Source organism: Nuphar pumila, chromosome 6 (assembly GCF_984573655.1).
Source record: "Nuphar pumila chromosome 6, dmNupPumi1.hap1.1, whole genome shotgun sequence".
NCBI classification, from domain to species: Eukaryota; Viridiplantae; Streptophyta; class Magnoliopsida; order Nymphaeales; family Nymphaeaceae; genus Nuphar; species Nuphar pumila.
Genome location: NC_143254.1, coordinates 122,286,848 through 122,306,790, shown reverse-complemented (window position 1 = coordinate 122,306,790; position 19,943 = coordinate 122,286,848). Strand labels below are relative to the sequence as shown.

At 40.1% G+C, this 19,943-nt stretch overlaps 1 protein-coding gene across 2 annotated transcripts in view; it reads left to right on the top strand.

The window, feature by feature from the left end:
* Positions 1-19,943, top strand: part of LOC149835993 (formin-like protein 14) — a 105,023-nt gene that overhangs the window by 34,764 nt on the left and 50,316 nt on the right. For both annotated transcript variants that reach the window (XM_090008893.1, XM_090008895.1), the window contains exon 8: positions 8,182-8,280. In XM_090008893.1, coding sequence (XP_089865019.1) covers positions 8,182-8,280 — 99 coding nt within the window. The remainder of the gene's footprint in view (positions 1-8,181; positions 8,281-19,943) is intronic.

Genomic DNA, 19,943 nt, shown 5'->3' with positions numbered 1-19,943 from the left:
GGGGAAGACCTCCTCTATTTATAGAGGAGGGAAGCTCTAAAAGGAACCACAAGGGGGGCTCCCTTGTAGTCGTTGGGAGCCCCAACGGTCAGAAATCTGACCGTTGGAGCCCCAACGACTACAAGTGTGGGGCCCCCTTGTGGTCATTACAAAAAAGGAAAAATAAAGAAAAAAGAAAAAGGAAAAAGGGAAAAAGAGAAAAAATAAAAAGGAGAAAAATACATAAGTGGTTTTACAAGAATACCCCTATCGGGTATTTATCTAAATGAGAAATAATATATATATACATATATGTATATACATATACTTATATATATACGGATGTATATATATATAAGTATATATATATATATATATATATATATATATATATATATATATATTTTAACAATATATATATAGAACGCAGAAAATCACAGACATGTATATGTTCAAGAACACAAAAAAACACATACATATATATGTTCATGAACGCAGTAAAACACAGACATATATATGTTCAAGAACGTAAAAAATCGTAGACATATATATATATATATATATATATATATATATATATATATATATATATATATATATATATATATATATATATATATATATATATATATATATATATATATATATATATGTTCAAGAACGCAGAAAAACACATACGTATGTATGTTCGAGAAAAAATCGCAGACATATATATATGTTCAAGAATGCAGAAAATCGCAAACATATATATATGTTTAAGAATGCAGAAAATCACAGACATATATATAGTTGCTGTGTATGCTGTTCAAGAACAGGAAAACACAGGCATATATATATATATATAAATGCAAATTTGAGTTTTTTAAACCCCATGTGATTTGACCCATGCTAAACTCCTCGTTCTATCAAAAAAAGAGAAAAACCCGTACCTTTTCTTTACGTAAATGAAACAGAAGTTGGATGAGAAGAGGACATTGGAGAGCACACTGCAACCCTCTCTATCTCTCTCTTACGGTTCAGTCTATTCCCCTTTTTTTTCTGTGTTAAAGCCCTCTCCCTGTCAAAATCAACATAGAGAAAGGGCTACTACCAAGTTTTTATAAAGCTCATGGGACTTCTCTAAGGGAGACGTCCCATGTGTTCTAGAAATAGAATGACTTCTATTTTCTCATGGAAATAGAAGTCTTTCTATACTAGAACTCTCATATATCTATATGTATTATTTTATATATATATATGTATATATATATATAATATCTGGTTATAAACTTTGTTTTTTTTACAACTTACCTATTCCACTAAAATTGGATATTGGATCTTGGTCGAAAGGGTCCAAGCTCCATATCTGAATCCATCCAACTTCATATGGATCTTGGATCTTGACCCAAAGTGTAACGCCCCAAAAATTTTGACTTGTGATTTCGAAAACTTTATCGAAAAACCTTTCAAAGATTTAAAGTTTTAACTTTTAAAAATGACAGCGGAAGACATTTAGAAAGGAACACAAGTCAACAATTCTGGGTACGTTAGCTGAAAAACCATCATTCACATGTACAACAACTTAAAGGAATTTAAGAAATAATGCAATCGATTAAAATCTGCAGTTTATTACAAAATGAGCATTTTATTCCAAAGTTCAATAATTCTAATAAAACTCCAAAAAGGCCCAGAGCCAAGCCGCCAGCAGAAAGAAGATGAATCTTGATCCACGTTGCACCATGCCATCGGCCGCCAGTGAAGTCCTACTCCTCACCTGCCCATGAAATGGGTCAGTTTCATAACAAACCAGTAGGTGCACGAACAAATAAGTAGAATAAAAATAAAACAAGACTTTCATGAGATAAGCAGTTATGATATTTAAGCAATTAAAGCAGTTGTAGTCTATTCTAACAAATGTAATAAGTGCAAAGAGTGGTTAGTTGAAGCAGTGTAAGTCTCGGTCATCTACATCTATTCATGAATATATTCTTTAAGTTCTGATATTAACTGGCCTGTGGGTACGCACAGACGCGAAACGTAGAAACAGCCGAGACCGATCCGGGGGTTTATTATGTCAGGTGTTTTCATTAACCCGAATGGCTGACTGAGTCCGCTCCTAAGGGGACGGTCAGTGACCAAGAGAGTAAATCCCCAAAGGCATTCGTGGCCCATGGATGCATCCAACTTCTGCAGAAGTGCCTGGGAGTCACCACCTAGGATAATTTATGGTAATCCCAATTCCCCTAACTCCGATGACTGGGGAAAACCGAGTCTTTTGCCCGTGGGGTGGTTGTTAACAACCTGTCCATCGGAGTCTTTGTACCATCCATCCTCTCTCTTGATGAACCGTGAAGATCAGATGGGTACGACGGGGGTTTCTTAACCGCCGCCCCATTCTACATGCTCTGGTCCATTAGACCCACTCGAGCATCTTGCCTGTGAAGGCGAATGGTCACCCTTTATGTGATCTCAGCATTGTGCTAATTGCACTCATCGAGGTTGCTACAACCTCATCATCCCACCATCGTAACCCACATGGGACGTACTTGTCCAAAAGTACGATCGTACCTTCCTAGAGGTACAACTACGATAAGAGGGCAACATAATGTTTTATGATTCTTTTGGTTCATGCATAACATGAATTGCTCTCTGAGCAGAGTGGCCTGTGGAGGCCGGTATTATCTCATGGATATCAATAAGGAGTTTCTTAATCACTTTGAGGTACTAAATGACCTCCCGTACTATTGTATCATACTTTTCTTCAGGTCTAACTACGAAAGTAAATTTGTGGGTTCTCGATAGATAACCTATCACAAGGTTTTATAAATGTCTGTATTATGCTTGGCATGCTCGAATACTAAGAATCAAGAAGTCGCATCCAAGATTCATCAGGCAATAATCAATAAGGCATTTATAGTAACTTATAACAGTGAGCAAGACGAAAATACAGGAATAAGGTCTTTCTAGCAACGAGTCTACTCGTAGAGCTTCAACAATAAGCATGAAATTTTCAAAAGAATACAGATGCAGAAACACAACACAGATAATCACCAGTTAGGAAATTCTACGAGTGAGAAAGCATGCCAAATAAGCTATTCTATCACAAAATCCTTATAATTTTATTTCATTCTTACAAACCCATCGTGCGACATTCCCCTACCTCGGGATGTCGTGCAACTGCGTGCGTCTACGCGTGTAGATGATACGAGGCTCGGGCCGCGGAGCCAGAGCGGGGGTCCGATGCGAGGTCTGCAACAGTGCTAGCAGGGGTGTGCCCCTGCTGGCCGAAAACAGACAAGCGACAGGGGACAAGCCCCTGCCTCCGACAATAGCGGGGCGACAGGGGATGAGCCCCTGCCAAAACATAGCGTGGCGGCAAGGGGGCCAACCCCTGCCGACAGCAAGAAGTGGCAGGGGCTGAGCCCCTGCCGACAGCAATAAGATGGCAGGGGGCCCAACCCCTGCCAAAAGCACAGGACGGTAGGGGCCAACCCCTGCCGACAGCACTGGACGGCAGGGGGGCCAGTCCCTGCCAAATGCCACAAGGTGGCAGCAAAGAAAAGGGGGGGTGTCGCAGGGGCCTCAGGTCCCCTGCCGGCACTCCGGCGAACCCCAGCGAGAGAAGGGGACGACAGGGGCCGCGTAGGCCATCTATCGGGGCCCCGATGGCACAGGGAGGCGGTGGCAGGCCGCGGCAGTGGCTGTGAGCCGCCTGCCGACCTCCCGGCGAGGTGACAGGGAGGTGGGTGAGGAAGAAAAGAGGGAGGAGAAGAGAAGAGGGAGGATGGCGTACCTGGGAGCGGTGGTCGGCGACGTGCGCAGCAGGGAGGAGACCGACGCGAGGGGGAGGAAGCTCGAGAGGGGAGGCGTGCCTCCCCTCGCCCTCCAGCAATGCTCATAAAGAGCTCGGGGGGGGGGGGGGATGAAAGGGGAAACCTCGGTGGGTTTCCCCAATCAACCCGAAAACGAAGGGGGAGAAGAGGCGGGGGGGGGGGGGGGGTTGCGGCGCCCGAAAGCTCGGGTTATGAAAAACCCTAATAAAAAAAAGGGGCCCGGGTCCGGACCCGACCCGGCCCGGGTCCAATTTTTTTTTTAAATGGGGTTTTACATCCTATCCCTCTTAAAAGAATTTCGTCCACGAAATATTTATTACCTTGAAGAATCAAAATACAGGTCAGGATATTTTTCCCTAATATCGCTCTCAGGTTCCCAAGTACATTCGTCAATTCCATGATGTTGCCACCGAACCTTTACAAAGGAAATGGTCTTTGATCTTAACACTTGGTCACGACGGTCGACGATCTCCACTGGTCTTTCTTCGAATGTCAAGTCCCCTCTAATGTCCACATCATCATAATGAATGATGTGCGATGGATCGTGAACATACTTCCTCAACATGGATACGTGAAAAACATTATGGATCTGAGCATACTGCGGAGGTAACGCCACGCGATAAGCTGCTTCTCCAATCCGCTCCAGGATTTCGAACGGTCCGACGTATCTAGGACTTAGCTTTCCCTTCTTCCCGAACCGAAATACGCTCTTCGTCGGAGATACCTTAACAAAAACCATCTCGCCCATATCGAAGGTAAGCTCTCGTCGACGTCTATCTGCATAGCTTTTCTGCCGACTTTGAGCGGTACAGAGTCTTTCTCGAATCATCTGCACCTGCTGAGTATAGTGTTGCAAGACTATAGGTGCCTCCAAACTTCGTTCGCCAACCTCGTCCCAGTAAACAGGTGATCGACATGGCCTCCCATATAAAGCTTCGTATGGGGCCATCCCGATGCTCGCATGATAGCTGTTGTTATACGCGAATTCCGCCAAACTGATGTGGGAATCCCACTCTCCCTTCCAGTCCATCATACAGGCTCGAAGCATGTCTTCCAAGGTTTGAATCGTACGCTCTGACTGCCCGTCCGTCTGAGGGTGAAACGCAGTACTAAACTTTAACTTTGTGCCCAACGCCAACTGAAGTTGTCCCCAAAACCTTGAAGTGAATCTAGGATCACGATCTGAGATAATCGAGACTGGAACACCGTGCAATCTCACAATCTCTATAACATAGAGATCAGCGAGACTATCTAATGATTGGTTGAGACGGATAGGTAGGAAGTGAGCCGACTTGGTGAGTCTATCGACGATCACCCAAATCGCGTCATGCTTCCTCCGCGTCCTCGGAAGACCGACTATGAAGTCCATGGTAACATCTTCCCACTTCCATAGAGGGATCTCTATCTGCTGCATGACCCCACCGGGTCTCTGGTGCTCGATCTTGATTTGTTGACACGTTAAACACTTCGAGACATACTCAGCCACGTCTCGCTTCATACCGTTCCACCAATAACTGCGTTGTAGGTCCTTGAACATCTTCGTGCTACCCGGGTGAATGGTGTATCTAGACTTGTGGGCCTCCGCCAAAATTTCATTTCGAAGAACCGGATCATCAGGAACCCAAAGGCGCTCCTTCAACCATATACTTTCATCCTCCTTCAGACGAAAAGGTGTATCAGCCCTTTTCGCCTGAGCCTTCAACTTCTCATAGCGTGCATCAGTTTTCTGCCCATTGATGATCCTCGCTAGTAGCTCAGGTTGAGCAACAAGGTGGGATAAGCCGATTGAACCTTGAGTGATCGCGAAAGGTTCCCATGAGGTTAGGTCTTCGACCAACCTCCATCCAGCAAATAAAGCATTAATCGAAACTTCCGGTGCTTTGCGGCTGAGGGCGTCAGCCACTACGTTCGCCTTTCCTGGGTGGTAGGAGAGGGTGAAGTCGTAATCTTTGAGGAATTCAAGCCAACGCCGTTGTCTCATGTTCAATTCTTTCTGCGAGAAAAGATACTTAAGGCTCTTATGATCGGTGAATGCTTCAAACTGCTCCCCATACAAGTAATGTTGCCGTATCTTCAGTGCGAACACCACCGCAGCTAACTCTAAATCGTGAGTTGGGTAGTTCTCGTGAATTTTAAGTTGTTGAGAAGCGTAAGCGATCACCTTCCCATTCTGCATCAGCACGGCCCCTAGGCCTGACCCAGAGGCATCAGTATAAATCACGAATCCGCCCTTACTAGAAGGTAAGGTCAAAATAGGAGCACTGGTAAGTCGCTCCTTCAATAACTGAAAACTCGCCTCGCACTTCTCGTCCCATAAGAATTTAGCCTCTTTCTTCAGTAACTTCGTCAGGGGTAACGCAATTTTAGAAAAATCCTGAATGAATCTTCTGTAGTAACCCGCTAGTCCAAGGAAACTTCTGATATCACGTGCGTTCTTCGGTTGTTGCCAACCAAGTACAACCTCCACCTTTGCAGGGTCCACGGACACTCCTTCCTTAGAAATAACGTGTCCCAGAAACATGACTTCCTCGAGCCAGAATTCACATTTAGAGAACTTGGCATACAAACGTTCCTTTCGCAAAGTCTCCAACACAATCGTTAGGTGCTCTCGATGTTGCTCTCAACTTTCTGAGTACACCAAGATGTCATCGATGAATACGATCACGAAGGTATCCAAAAATGGCTTGAACACCCTATTCATCAAGTCCATGAAAGCTGCGGGGGCATTGGTCAGTTCGAACGGCATGACCGTGAACTCGTAATGTCCGTATCTCGTCCGAAAGGCCGTCTTAGGAATATCCTCATTCCTAATTCTCAGCTGATGGTATCCGGACCTAAGATCGATTTTCGAGAAAACCTTGGCCTTCTGTAACTGATCGAACAAGTCTTCGATACGCGGCAATGGGTACTTGTTTTTTATCGTGGCCTGGTTGAGCATTCGATAGTCGATGCACAGACGCAAGGTCCCGTCCTTCTTCTTCACGAAGAGCACAGGAGCTCCCCAAGGAGAAACGCTGGGGCGAATGAATCCCTGATCTAACAACTCCTGCAACTGTTTCTTCAGCTCCTCAAGCTCAGCTGGCACCATTCTGTAGGGTGCTTTGGAGATTGATGTCGTACCTGGTAGCAATTCAATATTGAATTCTACCTCACGAGACGGTGGAAGTCCCGACAGCTCTTTAGGAAAAACGTCGGGGTAATCGCGAACAACATCTAGCTCACTGATGGGAATGGGCATTGGATCTGACTGGATAACACTAACCAAAAAGGCAGTGCATCCCTTCCGCAAGAAGTTCTGTGCCTTAAGCGCCGAGATCATCCGGCTTGCTCGAACAGGTCTGGGAATTCTGAATTCTGAATTCTACTCTCGAAGAGCCTAGAGGTGATAAAACGATCTTGCCATCACGGCAAAAGATCTTGGCATGATACTTGTGCAACCAATTCATGCCTAGGATGACGTCAAATTCTGTCATCTCAATCAGGATAGCACAAGCAGGCAAGTGCCGCTCTGCCACCACTACATCCAATTCAGGTATGTAAGTGGTGCAAACTGTGTTCTTCCCAACGGGGTTATACACGTCTAAAGCATTATCAAGTGTTTTTACCGTTATATGCAATTGTTTTACGAATTTTTCTGACACAAACGAGTGTGTAGCACCACAATCAAAGAATGCAAAAGCTGCTTGATCAGCAACAAGAATGGTACCTTGAACGAGATCCCCTTTGGTCAATTGATCGACCGTGGCTGCATAAACTCGACCCGGCTCCCTGCCACTGCTTGGTTGTGCTCGTTGTTGCTGCTGATGAGGTGGTCGAGGAGGCTGAGATACGTTGCCGGTTCGCTTGAGGTCATCTGCTGCTTACATCTTATCTATTTAGGTTAAACTAAGCTTGTAATGCCTCTCAGAATGCTTTATGATTTTCACAGGATCAAGTCTTTGTCCACTATAGTGTTTGTAGTATCTTTCTTCTACCCTGTGTCTGACGAATGTTTAGCGAGCAACATGTTATAAATAATGAAGAATCACTTTAGAGGTTGGGACGTCTAGTTTCCATGTGGAGGTTATACGATGCTTTGTAACTTTGAAGTGGTTGACCATTAAATAGATTATCTTTAATGGATTTGTATGTGGTGGCAAGGTATTGATTATGTTCTATTTTCTTCATACACTAAGGCCTTTGTTTCTGTCATTCTTTAAGTTATGGAACTATTTTGATTTTGTATTCTGGTCACACGTTTCTTTCTTGTGCACTATCAATTCAGATGATTAATTTAGTACTTTCTATTCATTATTTCGTGGTAGAATAATAATTTGACATTCTTGGTTTCCTTATCCTTTTCAAGCTGTAAATTGTTAACTGAGAATGCCTTTCATGTTCTGGTTGTCAGAGTGCAGTATTGGCTTTAGATATGTCAATCCTGGACATTGATCAAGTGGAGAATCTCATTAAGTTTTGCCCAACAAAAGAAGAAATGGAGATGTTGAAGGTATTTCATCTGAACATTTTAAGTTTATGGACAGTTATAATTTTTTCAGTCTAATGCTGGTGTAGGCCTTCATTTATGCATCTATTTTAGTTATAGTTGAACACGATTTTCTTCTTCTTTGGTGTTATTATCTTGCTGTAGGTTGGAACTTTCTTTTTTTCCAACGTACATTCCCTTATATTTTGCAATAATAGAAAAGGTGGAGGTTTAATTCCTTATGATGAACTTGAATTACGATTATACATATGCATGAAAATCTTGGACAGAAAATGAATTCCATGAAGTGTTTATGTGTGAACCAAGAACTCTTTCAACTTTGGTATGTCAAGATCTTATTTGGTTGATGTACAAACCATTGTCACATTAGACATGGAAAAACCTCAGAATGTTATAGATGTTTTGATAAATCTTGTGTACATTTTGGAAAAGTCTTGTCATTTGAGAAGATACAAAATATGAAAATAATAACTGATATAAAAGAAATTTAGTAGACTGAGAAAATATTTAAAATATTTTTTGTGCATGTATTGATAATATCACAATATTATTGCAAGAATAACAGTGTTTTTAAGCTTTTATTATTTTAAAAATATTGTGGTTCCTTTCTAATCACTTTTTTATTATATTGTGATAGTGTCATGATATTTCAAAATGTCACCTTCCTGTGATGATGGTTCCAACATGCATATATACGTATCTAGACAGAAGAGTATTTCCTCTATCCCTTGAATCAAGGGCGGAGCATCGTTATGGGTGTTAAAATAGACTATATATATGATTATATATGTAATCATATATATATATATATATAATTGTTGCTTGTATTACCCTTGATGGGTATTTTAGTCTTTTCACAATGTAACCATTTTATATTTTCCCTTTTCTTATTTTTTACTTTTTTATTTAGTTTATTTTTAAGTCATTTATGTAATAGAGCATGGGCTCTATGGTCAAAAGTCCATAGAGTCATTGGGACTCCTCAACGACTCTATTGGGGGGCTTCCCAATAGAGTCCATGCCTTCTTCTCTCTTGTATAAATAAGGGTGAACCCCTCACATGTATAGCAATGCTTTTCAAAGCATATTCACTCAATAAACTCTATATTTTTTACTTTTGTTGTAATTCTAAGACTCTTTGAAGTCTTTGTATGCACTTTTGTGTTTGTATTGTACCTTTGTATTGTCCATTCTAGGACTTATGTATGTGCTTTTGCACTTTGTCTTGTAATTTCGCATATCTCATTACATGGTATCAGAGCCATAGTGCTCTTGGTCTTGTGGAAAGTGACCACTAAGTATTCGTGATTGTGGGAAAGCATCCAAAAGTGTTCATGGGTTCGTGGTGACTCAAAGTGGAGGTGCTCTTCCGTGTTATTCCATATTCTCTCTTCTCTTCTATCAAATCAAAATGGAGCATGAACATAAAATTTATCTCTTCTTCAAGCTAAATGGTTCCAAGTTCCAACTACATGATGGGGGCATCCGTTATGGAGAATAACCTCAAAGATAAGAAGCTTTGGGGATATGTGATGTGCACTATCCTGGCGCTTCAACTCAAGCTCACTAAGTTAGAAGGAAATAAAAAAATCCTTGGAAGGAGATGTTTGAATTAAATCTATCCAAGGTAGAAGTTTGAGAAAATAACCATGCAAAAATTCTTGCATGGTTTATAAACAATGTTGAGCTCAAAATATGTGCTAACATTGATAAATTCTGCAAAGCCAATGAGGCATGGTTCTTTATGAAGGGTATGTATACCAAAAAAGACCTTGCAAGACGATTTTTCTTGCAAGAGAAAATACGAACCATCAAACAAGGGGACATGAGTGTCCGTGATTATTTTAGTGCACTTGGTCCTTTATAAGATGAGTTGACACTTTCTTATTTGACCTCTTGCCACAAGAACTAACTTCTTGTGATGTTTTTTTAAATAATAAAGAAAAATTAGATGATGATGAACATCCTAATGTTGAGAATGTTGAATCATCATTAAGAAATGATGATATTATTGACAGACCCGTACAAGTTTCAAAGAAATCCCCATGTGCTTTTGAAAAATATTCCCATGACTCCTCTATAGAAGAAACTCCTCTTAAAAAATCCAATCATGCCTTTATCCCACCAAATAGGTTTGTATCTTATGATACTTTGGCCCCAAACTATAGAACATGTTTAATAGCTTTATACTCGCATTATGAACCAACACATTAGAATGAAGCCAAAACCTTTCCAGAATGGGTTGAAGGCATGAATGTCGAACTTGCCCTTAAAAAAGCTAAAACTTAGGAAGTGACATCATTACCACTAGGAAAGAAAGCTATAAGATGTAGATGAGTTTTAAGGTTAAAACTAAGAGTGATGGGTCTCTAGAAAAATATAAAGCTAGGTTAGTGGGCAAGAGATATTCTTAGGAATACGAAATTGACTATGAGAAAACCTTTGCATCGGTAGCTAGGATGGCTAGTGTTAGGACCCTCATAGCCGTGACATCTATCCAAAAATGGCTCATATACCAACTTGATGTTAAAAATGCATTTCTCAATGGTGAATTAAATGGAGAGGTTTATTTCGACCTTCGGCCAGGATTTAATATTGAAAAAGGTAAAACTCTGAGACTTAAAAAGACCTTGTATGTTCTTAAACAAGCTCCTAAAGCTTGATATGATAGATTTAGTAATGAAATGACTCATCTGGGTTTCATTCTTGCTATATTGACAATGCTCTTTTTTGTCAAAAGTACATGTACTAAAGTTATTATTCTATTGTACGTTTATGACATGATTATAACAGAAAGTGATAAACAAGGAGTTACTGATATTAAAAATGTTTTAAAAGAGAATTTTGATATGTCTGATTTGGGTTTTCTAAGATATTTCTTAGGTATTGAAGTTGCTTACTCTCCCTGAGGGTATATTCTTTTTCAAATAAAAATTATTGTTGATATTTGTGCTAAGTCAGACATTTCAGATGATAATAAGCTGGAGACACCTAAGATGATCAATGCAAAATTAAGGCTCGAAGATGAGACTTTTCTCGAAGATCCAACACCTTATCGGCAACTAATCGAGTTACTCACATAGCCCATGATATTCATTCCGCCAGTCAGTTTCACCATGCTCCAACCACAGTATATATGAGTGCTGTGTTAAAAATCGTCATATATATATAAAGAATACCATAACTAAGTGGCTTTTTTTATCCTCTTCTTCTTTGGATTTACTTATATTGATGCTGATTGGGGAGACAATCTCGATGATAGAATCTCAACTACTGGTTTATGTATTTTTTTAGAAGATGCAAAAAGCCGCAAAAGGTATCACTATCATCAACAAAAGTTGAATATATAGCTATGACAACAACAACAACAACCATTGAGCTAGTATGGTTACAGAATCTTCTCAAAGATATGGGAGTTGGCATATCCAAATCTTTGAAGATGTGTTGCTACAATACAACAACAACAACAACTACGCCTTCATCCCAAAACAATTGGGGTCGGCGATATGAACCAAAAAAGAAAATCATTCTGGGTCTTCCACATGAATCCTTCTCCTCCAATCTTTTTTATCCAATGCCATGTCCTCGGTGAGGTTCAAAGCATTCATATTGTAACGACCCCAATCCATACCCTTTAAAAATGCGGAATATATTTTTTTTCAATGCGGAAATCTTCCCAGAGATCCGGGGTCCTCACAGTTCCAATTTCCATTGGATAGCCCAACCACCACAAACGAAGTTGCAATCATCATCCATAACAACCAACTAAAACTCTTTTATTAATGAACCAATAAAAGTCTCATACACAACTCAAAAGTGAAGTAACAACTGCAGAAATTTAAAAGAACTAAGAGAAGCAAAAATAGAGCCACTATGTCCCTGCTGAAGCTGACAAGCTCAAGTATGACTCTCATCCATCCTCAGTAGTCAGTCCAGCTTCACTGTTTACCATATCTTGTGAAAAACCAACAAAGTAGGGTGTAAGAGCCGAAATTTTGAGCACAACTACTTCTAAAGAAACCAGGTGAGACAAAGAACATGGATAAGATTTCATACAATGATTTGAGTGAGTACAGATATAAAATTTGCAGTATTCAAATATCCATACCTACCAACAATTACATATGCTTACCAGTCAAGAACAGTAAAGCAGTACCATATATCAAGAACTAAATAACCAAACCTTGCAGCATGATTTCAATAAGTAAATCCTATGATACCACCAAATCATGTCATGATATAGAGAATGATTCAAACATGCATGATCTAATGCATAACAGAAAAATGCATGATTATGTGCAATGCATGATTTCTTCTGTTATCTTTCATTTAAGTTTCATCTTTCCATATGCATGCCCTATTAAATGCACACAACCTTAAGTTTCTCTTTTTAATTACCGTTGCCCGCGGATACACCAAACGGGTACAATCCCCGAGGTCAAGTAGGTTCCCAGGGTAGCTTAACACACAATTTTTATTTTATTACTGGGTTTCAACTTAGCCCTCGACCGAATCACCTTCGGAACATTAGACCTCCACATCTAATGTCGGGGACACAAGGGACACCCCACGCCCACATGTGTCACTTCCTTGGTACCATAAACAACAACTGTGTCAAACACATCACTCCCGGGTAAAGTGACATACTCTCCCTAAAACCGTGGTCAGGAGAAAGAATCTCAATATCAGGTTCAGGGGACCAGATTACAGCACACCGAGTTTTTGTATCCTCACAGTCTCCTCAAGACCGGATTTCTAAGATTCTCATACTCCAGATGAGATATCCCAGAATGTATATTACACTGTTCTTATTATATCTTTATTAAAGTTAATTCTTTAAATTTGCAACACCATATGCAAAAGTAAAGTGAAAACCCGCATCCTCCCTTGCGGGGACCCATTCGGGACTCCAGCCCGTATAAACCACTATAACAGTATAGTAATGTGCCAAACCATCTTATGTGGTTCAAGTGATGCAGTTAAAAACCTATGTGAAAGCAAATCAAACCCACGACTCTCCAGGCCGATGATGGTCCATTTAGGCCATCGATGCATCGTATGCAAAAATCATTACAACTTGCAATGTATGCAATCATACCAACATAATTCCACATGCACATTCATTCATACCATTTTAACAATGTGCATGAGCTTTCACAATCATATGCATGTGTAACCATTCATGTGTAAGTGCTTTCATGTAATCACTTAACACACATGCATTCATCCATAGTTTCATAAGTATATGAAAATATTTATGCATGATTATACATGCCAATAGACTTCGATCCCATATATGCACATGCACTTGAAACCAAATCATACATGCATGATAATTAAACATGTCCCATAATGTAGATACATGAAACCTTCCATTCATAGCATGAGTTATCACCCACACACAAGCACATAAACCAGATCTAGAAATTGATCATAAGTAGGGAAAAGTAAACAATCTGGTGTAACCTAATACAAAAACCAATAGTCAATGTTACTTTAATCAAGTGAAGTCAAATCTTACTTTTTCCAGAAGATCAGAGCGGTGAAAGCAATTCATAATGGTGCAATAAAAATCAGTACGGTGGAAGCAAGTCACATTGTTGCAATACAACCCAACTATGTCAAATCAGAGGATAGCAAGGTACGCTAGTATGATAGGGTAGGAAAGTCAGAATATCACCGAGTATACGATTTCTAGTAACTGTTCAGCATATACCCTAAGGTATTCAATTGACACAAATTGTTCAGCACATACTAGTGTAGTCCATTAACACTAGCTGATATTCATTTTAGCAAGTATACTCCTAATGATCACTAAATTTTGAACCTAACACTATACATGATTAAGTTACAGATGGTCATTCCTGGAAGCTAGAGGTTTTAAGTTGAGTAAGAGTAAGACTGAATATATGGAATGTCGGTTTAGTAAGCAACGAAGTAGTGATGGGAGTGTAGTGAAGCTTGGTGAGCAAGATATACCGGTGAATGATTATTTCAAATATTTGGGATCCATCATTCAAATGTATGGAGAAATTGATGGAGATGTAAATCATAGGATAAAGGTTGGGTGGATGAAATGGAAAAGTGCTACTGGAGTGCTGTGCGATCGTAGAATGCCATTGCGGTTGAAGGGAAAGTTTTATAGGACGACTATTAGACCCGCTTTACTATATGGTACGGAATGTTGGGCTGCCAAGAGACATCATATTCAAAAAATGAGTGTAGCTGAGATGCGGATGCTTAGATGGATGTGTGGAAATACAATAAAAGATAAGATTCGGAACGAAGAGATACGTAAGAAGGTAGGTGTTGCACCCATTGAAAATAAGATGCGAGAGAATCGTTTACGGTGGTTTGGACATATTCGGCGAAGGCCTAATGATGCTCCAGTTAGAAGGTTGGAGAAATGGGAAAATATATTAGTTAAAAGAGGTCGGGGTAGGCCTAGGAAGACTTGGATGGAGATGATAGGAAAGGATATGAATGCTTTGAACCTCACCGAGGACATGGCGTTGGATAGAAATGATTGGAGGAAAAGGATTCATGTGGAAGACCCAAAATGAATTTCTTTTTTGGTTCATATCGCTGACTCCAATTGTTTTGGGATGAAGGCGTAGTTGTTGTTGTTTTTTGTTGTTGCAAGAACCCCACCTCTCAAATCACTACCCAAAATCGAACTCAGGTTCGATCCCTCACCCAAAATCCAAGAAGCACCGTACCTTATTGGAGATTTTTTCGGCGATCTTTCCGGCGATCGGAGGCTGTCGTGGCTGCAAGAGAAGGGTCGGCTGAGCTTCGTCAGCGCTGCCGCGTGGGGGGTGATGCAAGCTGGTGTCGCCCCTCTTTACTGGCGTGGAGAAAGGTGCTCGCTGGAGGCTTCGATGGTAGCAGGTAGCCGAAGTTCGTCGGCTACAGAATCCTCACTCTGGCGTGCTCACACTGAGAGGAAGAGGGAGAGAGACGGGGGAAAGAAAGAGAGAGAGACTGAGTGGAGAGGGCAAAACCCTCTCTCCACTCCCACCTTTATCGGCCCCAAGCCCGCCTTCTTTGCCGAGGTGCAGGGGTCGGTTACGCCCTGCTTAACCCCCTCCCCCCTTGCCCCCTTTCTTGTTTCTGTTACAATCTATCGGGCAACCCTTATCGGGTTGCCCTTTCTTTCTTTAAAAAGCCTGTTACACAGGGTGGGGCTCGGGTCCGGACCCGAGACCCGTAACCCGACTCCAAACCCTATGGATCCACAAGTTGGATCCAACTGTGGATCCTCGGATTAACTTTTAACAATTAAAATTTTATTTATTTATGATTATACATACATATATATATATATATATATATATATATATATGTATATGGATCCGGTATATGGATCCCATACCCATCTACGCACCCCTATTAAATAATTATTCTCTGAATTATTTAATTAATTAAATTTTTTTGTACTTATACATATATAACAAATTTACGAGATAAATTTATTCGAAAAATCTCTTTATGGGTCCTGGATCTAAAATTGGATCCCAGGCCCAAATCACTTTGTTATGAAATATATATTATAATATATTTAAATAAATGCCTAAAATTATGGGTATTACACATATCCTTTCCTATCATCTCCATCCAAGTCTTCTTAGGCCTACCTCGACATCTTTTAACTAATATATTTTCTCATTTCTCCATCCTTCTAACTGGAGCATCATTAGGCCTTCGTCGAATATGTCCAAACCATCGTAAACGATTCTCTCTCATCTTATTTTCAATGGATGCAACACCTACCTTCTTACGTATCTCCTCGTTCCGAATCTTATCTTCTATTGTATTTCCACACATCCATCTAAGCATACACATCTCAGCTACACTCATTTTTTGAATATGATGTCTCTTGGCAACCCAACATTCCATACCATATAGTAAAGCGGGCCTAATTGTCGTCCTATAAAACTTTCTCTTCAACTGCAATGGCATTCTACGATCGCACAACACTCCAGTTGCACTTTTCCATTTCATCCACCCAACCTTTATCCTATGATTTACATCTCCATCAATTTCTCCGTACTTTTGAATGATAGATCTCAAATATTTGAAACAATCATCCACCGGTATTTCTTGCTTACCAAGCTTCACTACACTCCCATCACTACTTCGTTGCTTACTAAACCGACATTCCATATATTCTGTCTTACTCTTACTCCAGATGTGTTTCTACAATAAAAGCACAATTTATATTGCCAGCAATCACACCTTCTATGAGTGTACTAAACATATTGATATAGACTGTCACTATGTTCGTGATGAATTCTTGAGAAACTATTGAGTTGCCATGTCACATCATAATATCAACTCGCAAATTTTTTTATCCAAGTTTTGGCTACACCTCGCTTCTTGTTTTTTGTTAACAAACTTTTGGTGATCACACCGTAAGTTGGAGGGCGGGGGTGTTAAAACAGACTATATATATTTGTTAGTTGTATTACCCTTAAGGGTATTTTAGTCTTTTCATAATGTGACCATTTTATATTTTCTCTTTTCTTATTTTTTACTTTTTTATTTTTTAAGTCATTTATGTAATAGAGCATGGGCTCTATGGTCAAAAGACCATAGAGTCGTTGGGACTCCCCAACAGTCACATTTGTGACCGTTGGGGGCTCCCAATGACTCTCCTGGGGGCTTCCCAATAGAGTCTATGCCCTCTTCTCTCTTGTATAAATTGGGGTGAACCCCTCACATGTATAGCAATGCGTTTTAAAGCATATTCACTCGATAAACTCTATATTTTTTTACTTTTGTTGGAATTTTATGACTCTTTGAAGTCTTTGTCTACACTTTTGTGCTTGTATTGTATTGTCCATTCTTGGACTTGTGTATGTGCTTTTGCACGAAGGTTGCCAAACTAGGAAGCGAAAGTGGGAAACGATACGGGAAACAAAAGCGAGAAGCGAGGCATTTTGAAATTTATAGGAAGCGGAAAGCGAAGTATCAATTTGAAAGCAAAATATAAATAAAAAATGAAGCAATATGGTAACTGAATAGGAATCAAACAAGAAGCAAATAAAACCTAAAATAAAATTGATTATTCTTATATTTCATGATTTTTCAGTAAAAGAGTTAAATTTTTGTTAAAATCTAACAATGATTATTACCAATTTAAAGAAAGTACATGGGAAGTGAGTGAAAGCGTGAGAGGAAGTACATGAAAAACATGAAAAGACTCATGAGAAAAACATATAGGAAACATATACCATGTGTGTGGGAAGCATAGAAGAAACGTGGGGGAATCGAGATTCCCATGAAGTTTCAGAAGCGAGGAGTATCGCGCTTTTGAAGCGACTTTTTGGGAAGCGTGCTTCCCACATACATAAGAAGCTTCCAATAACTTTGTTTTGTACTTTGTCTTGTAATTCCACATATCTCATTACAATGGTCAGGGTGGGCACGTGCCCATCCTGACCCCAAAAATTTCCCTAAGGGGGGTATCAGGTTAGGGTGGGAGTGACCCAGAGCGCACTTTAAAGGTGTCTCGGGTCAAAGCGGGCACCACTTGGGTTTGACCCAAAGGCAAGACACACACTATAAGTATTACTTTCAAGATTCTAACATTGGAAAAATATTTTGTCGAATATAGATGTCTACTCACGATTCGAGAGGTTATTGCTACTGATGTCGCATTATACATTCAGAATGGATATGTCTATTCAAAATCAAGGACTGCTAATTTTGTAGGGAGGGTGGGCATTCCACCAACAAATTCTAGAGGAAACACACCATTGACATTGATAAAACTATTGAAAGAATCGAAGAATCGGTGAGAGAGAGGAGAGAGAGAGAGGGAAGAGAGAACTCAACCTTCTTGGGAATCGGCAGGCACTCTTTTTTTTAATGTTGCACTAATCTTTCATTAAGATTAATAGGGTTACAATCAATTTTACATGGACAAACTGACCTTTACAAGAAATACATATTACACATACATGTATAAGAAGCTGTATCGGATATGGATTCTCTACTGGACCCATATTCGATCCATATTCTAATACCCGCCCTCAAGTTGTGCATGGGAGTAAACCATGTGCAACTTGTTTTTCAGATACCAGAAACGATTACTTGTGAGACCTTTTGTGAACGCATCAACGACTTGTTCTTCTGAAGACACATAAACTGGTTCAATCTCTTTATCTGTTATCTTTTGTCTGATGAAATGTTGATCGATCTCAATATGCTTAGTTCGACTGTGATGAACTGGGTTAATCGCAATTTGTATGTACTTCTATTATCACACATAAGGTTCGAACTTGAGACATTCTCTTCCATTTCTGAAAGTAGATGCCTAATTTAGGTCACTTCAGCTGTGACAGCTGCCATAGATCTATACTCTGCCTCTGTGCTAGATCTTGCTACAACCTTCTGTTTTATGCTACTCCATGAGACAAGATTTTTTCCAATGAAAACACAGTAACCTGAAACAAATCTCCTTTCATCTGGGTCCTCTGCCCAGTCTGCATCTGTGTATGCTAATATATCATGTTTTGGTGTCTCCCATGAAGACTGAACATATGTGAGTCCATCACCCACCGTGCCTTTTAGATAACGAAGAATACGTTTGGTTCATGCATAAACTGAGATACTTGATTTACAAAGTATACGATGTCTGGTCTGGTGAAAGTGAGGTACTGCAACATGCCCACTATACTGCGATACTTGCTTGCATCAGGATACAACTCACCATCATAAATGTTGAGCTTTTGATTGACAACACTAGGTGTAGGCAGGGGTTTGCAATCTGTCATTCCTGCTTTGGCTAGAAGATCAAGAGTGTATTTGTGTTGAGTTAATGACATTTTTCCATCCTGCCTGTCCACCTCTACGCCAAGGAAATATCTCAGTTCCTCAAGGTCTTTCATCTTGAACCACATACTTAGAAGCACCTTAATTCGATGAATATGGTTTGGAGCATTGCCCGTGATCACAATATCATCAACATATATAAGTAAGAAAACCACGGTGGTACCATCCTTGTATATGAATAGAGAATGATCTAGTTGGGAACGGATGAAACCGTAGTTCTGAATTTCTAAGGAGAAACGTTCGAACCATGATCTGGAGGCTTGCTTTAAGCCATACAATGCTCTGGTTAATTTGCATGCATATTCCTTTGGATCTCCCCCTGCATAACCTTGAGGCTGCTCCATGTAGACCTCTTCCTTTAAATCCCCATGCAGGAATGCATTTTTAACATCAAGCTGACTAAGGGTCCACCCATGTTCAATTGCCAGACCAAGAATAATACGAATAGTTCCCATTTTCACCACTGGGCTAAAATTTTTCTCATAATCTTGAACGTATTCTTGAGTAAAACCTTTGGCAACAAGGCGTGCTTTGTATCGTTCAATGCTACCATTCAGTTTATATTTAATCTTATAAATCCATTTTGAGCCAATAACATTTTTATCTGGAGGACGCCCAACTATCTCCCATGTTTGGCACTCATGGAGTGCCTCGATTTTCTCATTCATCGCTTCAATCCATTTCTTAGAGTGAATGACTTGACAAAAACCAAGTGGTTCTTCGTGTTTCTCAATCTTGGATAGAAAAACCTGAAAATCCATTGAAAAATTATCATAACTCACCCACTTTTCAATGGGATGCCTTATCCTGCCTGATCTTCTCGGTGC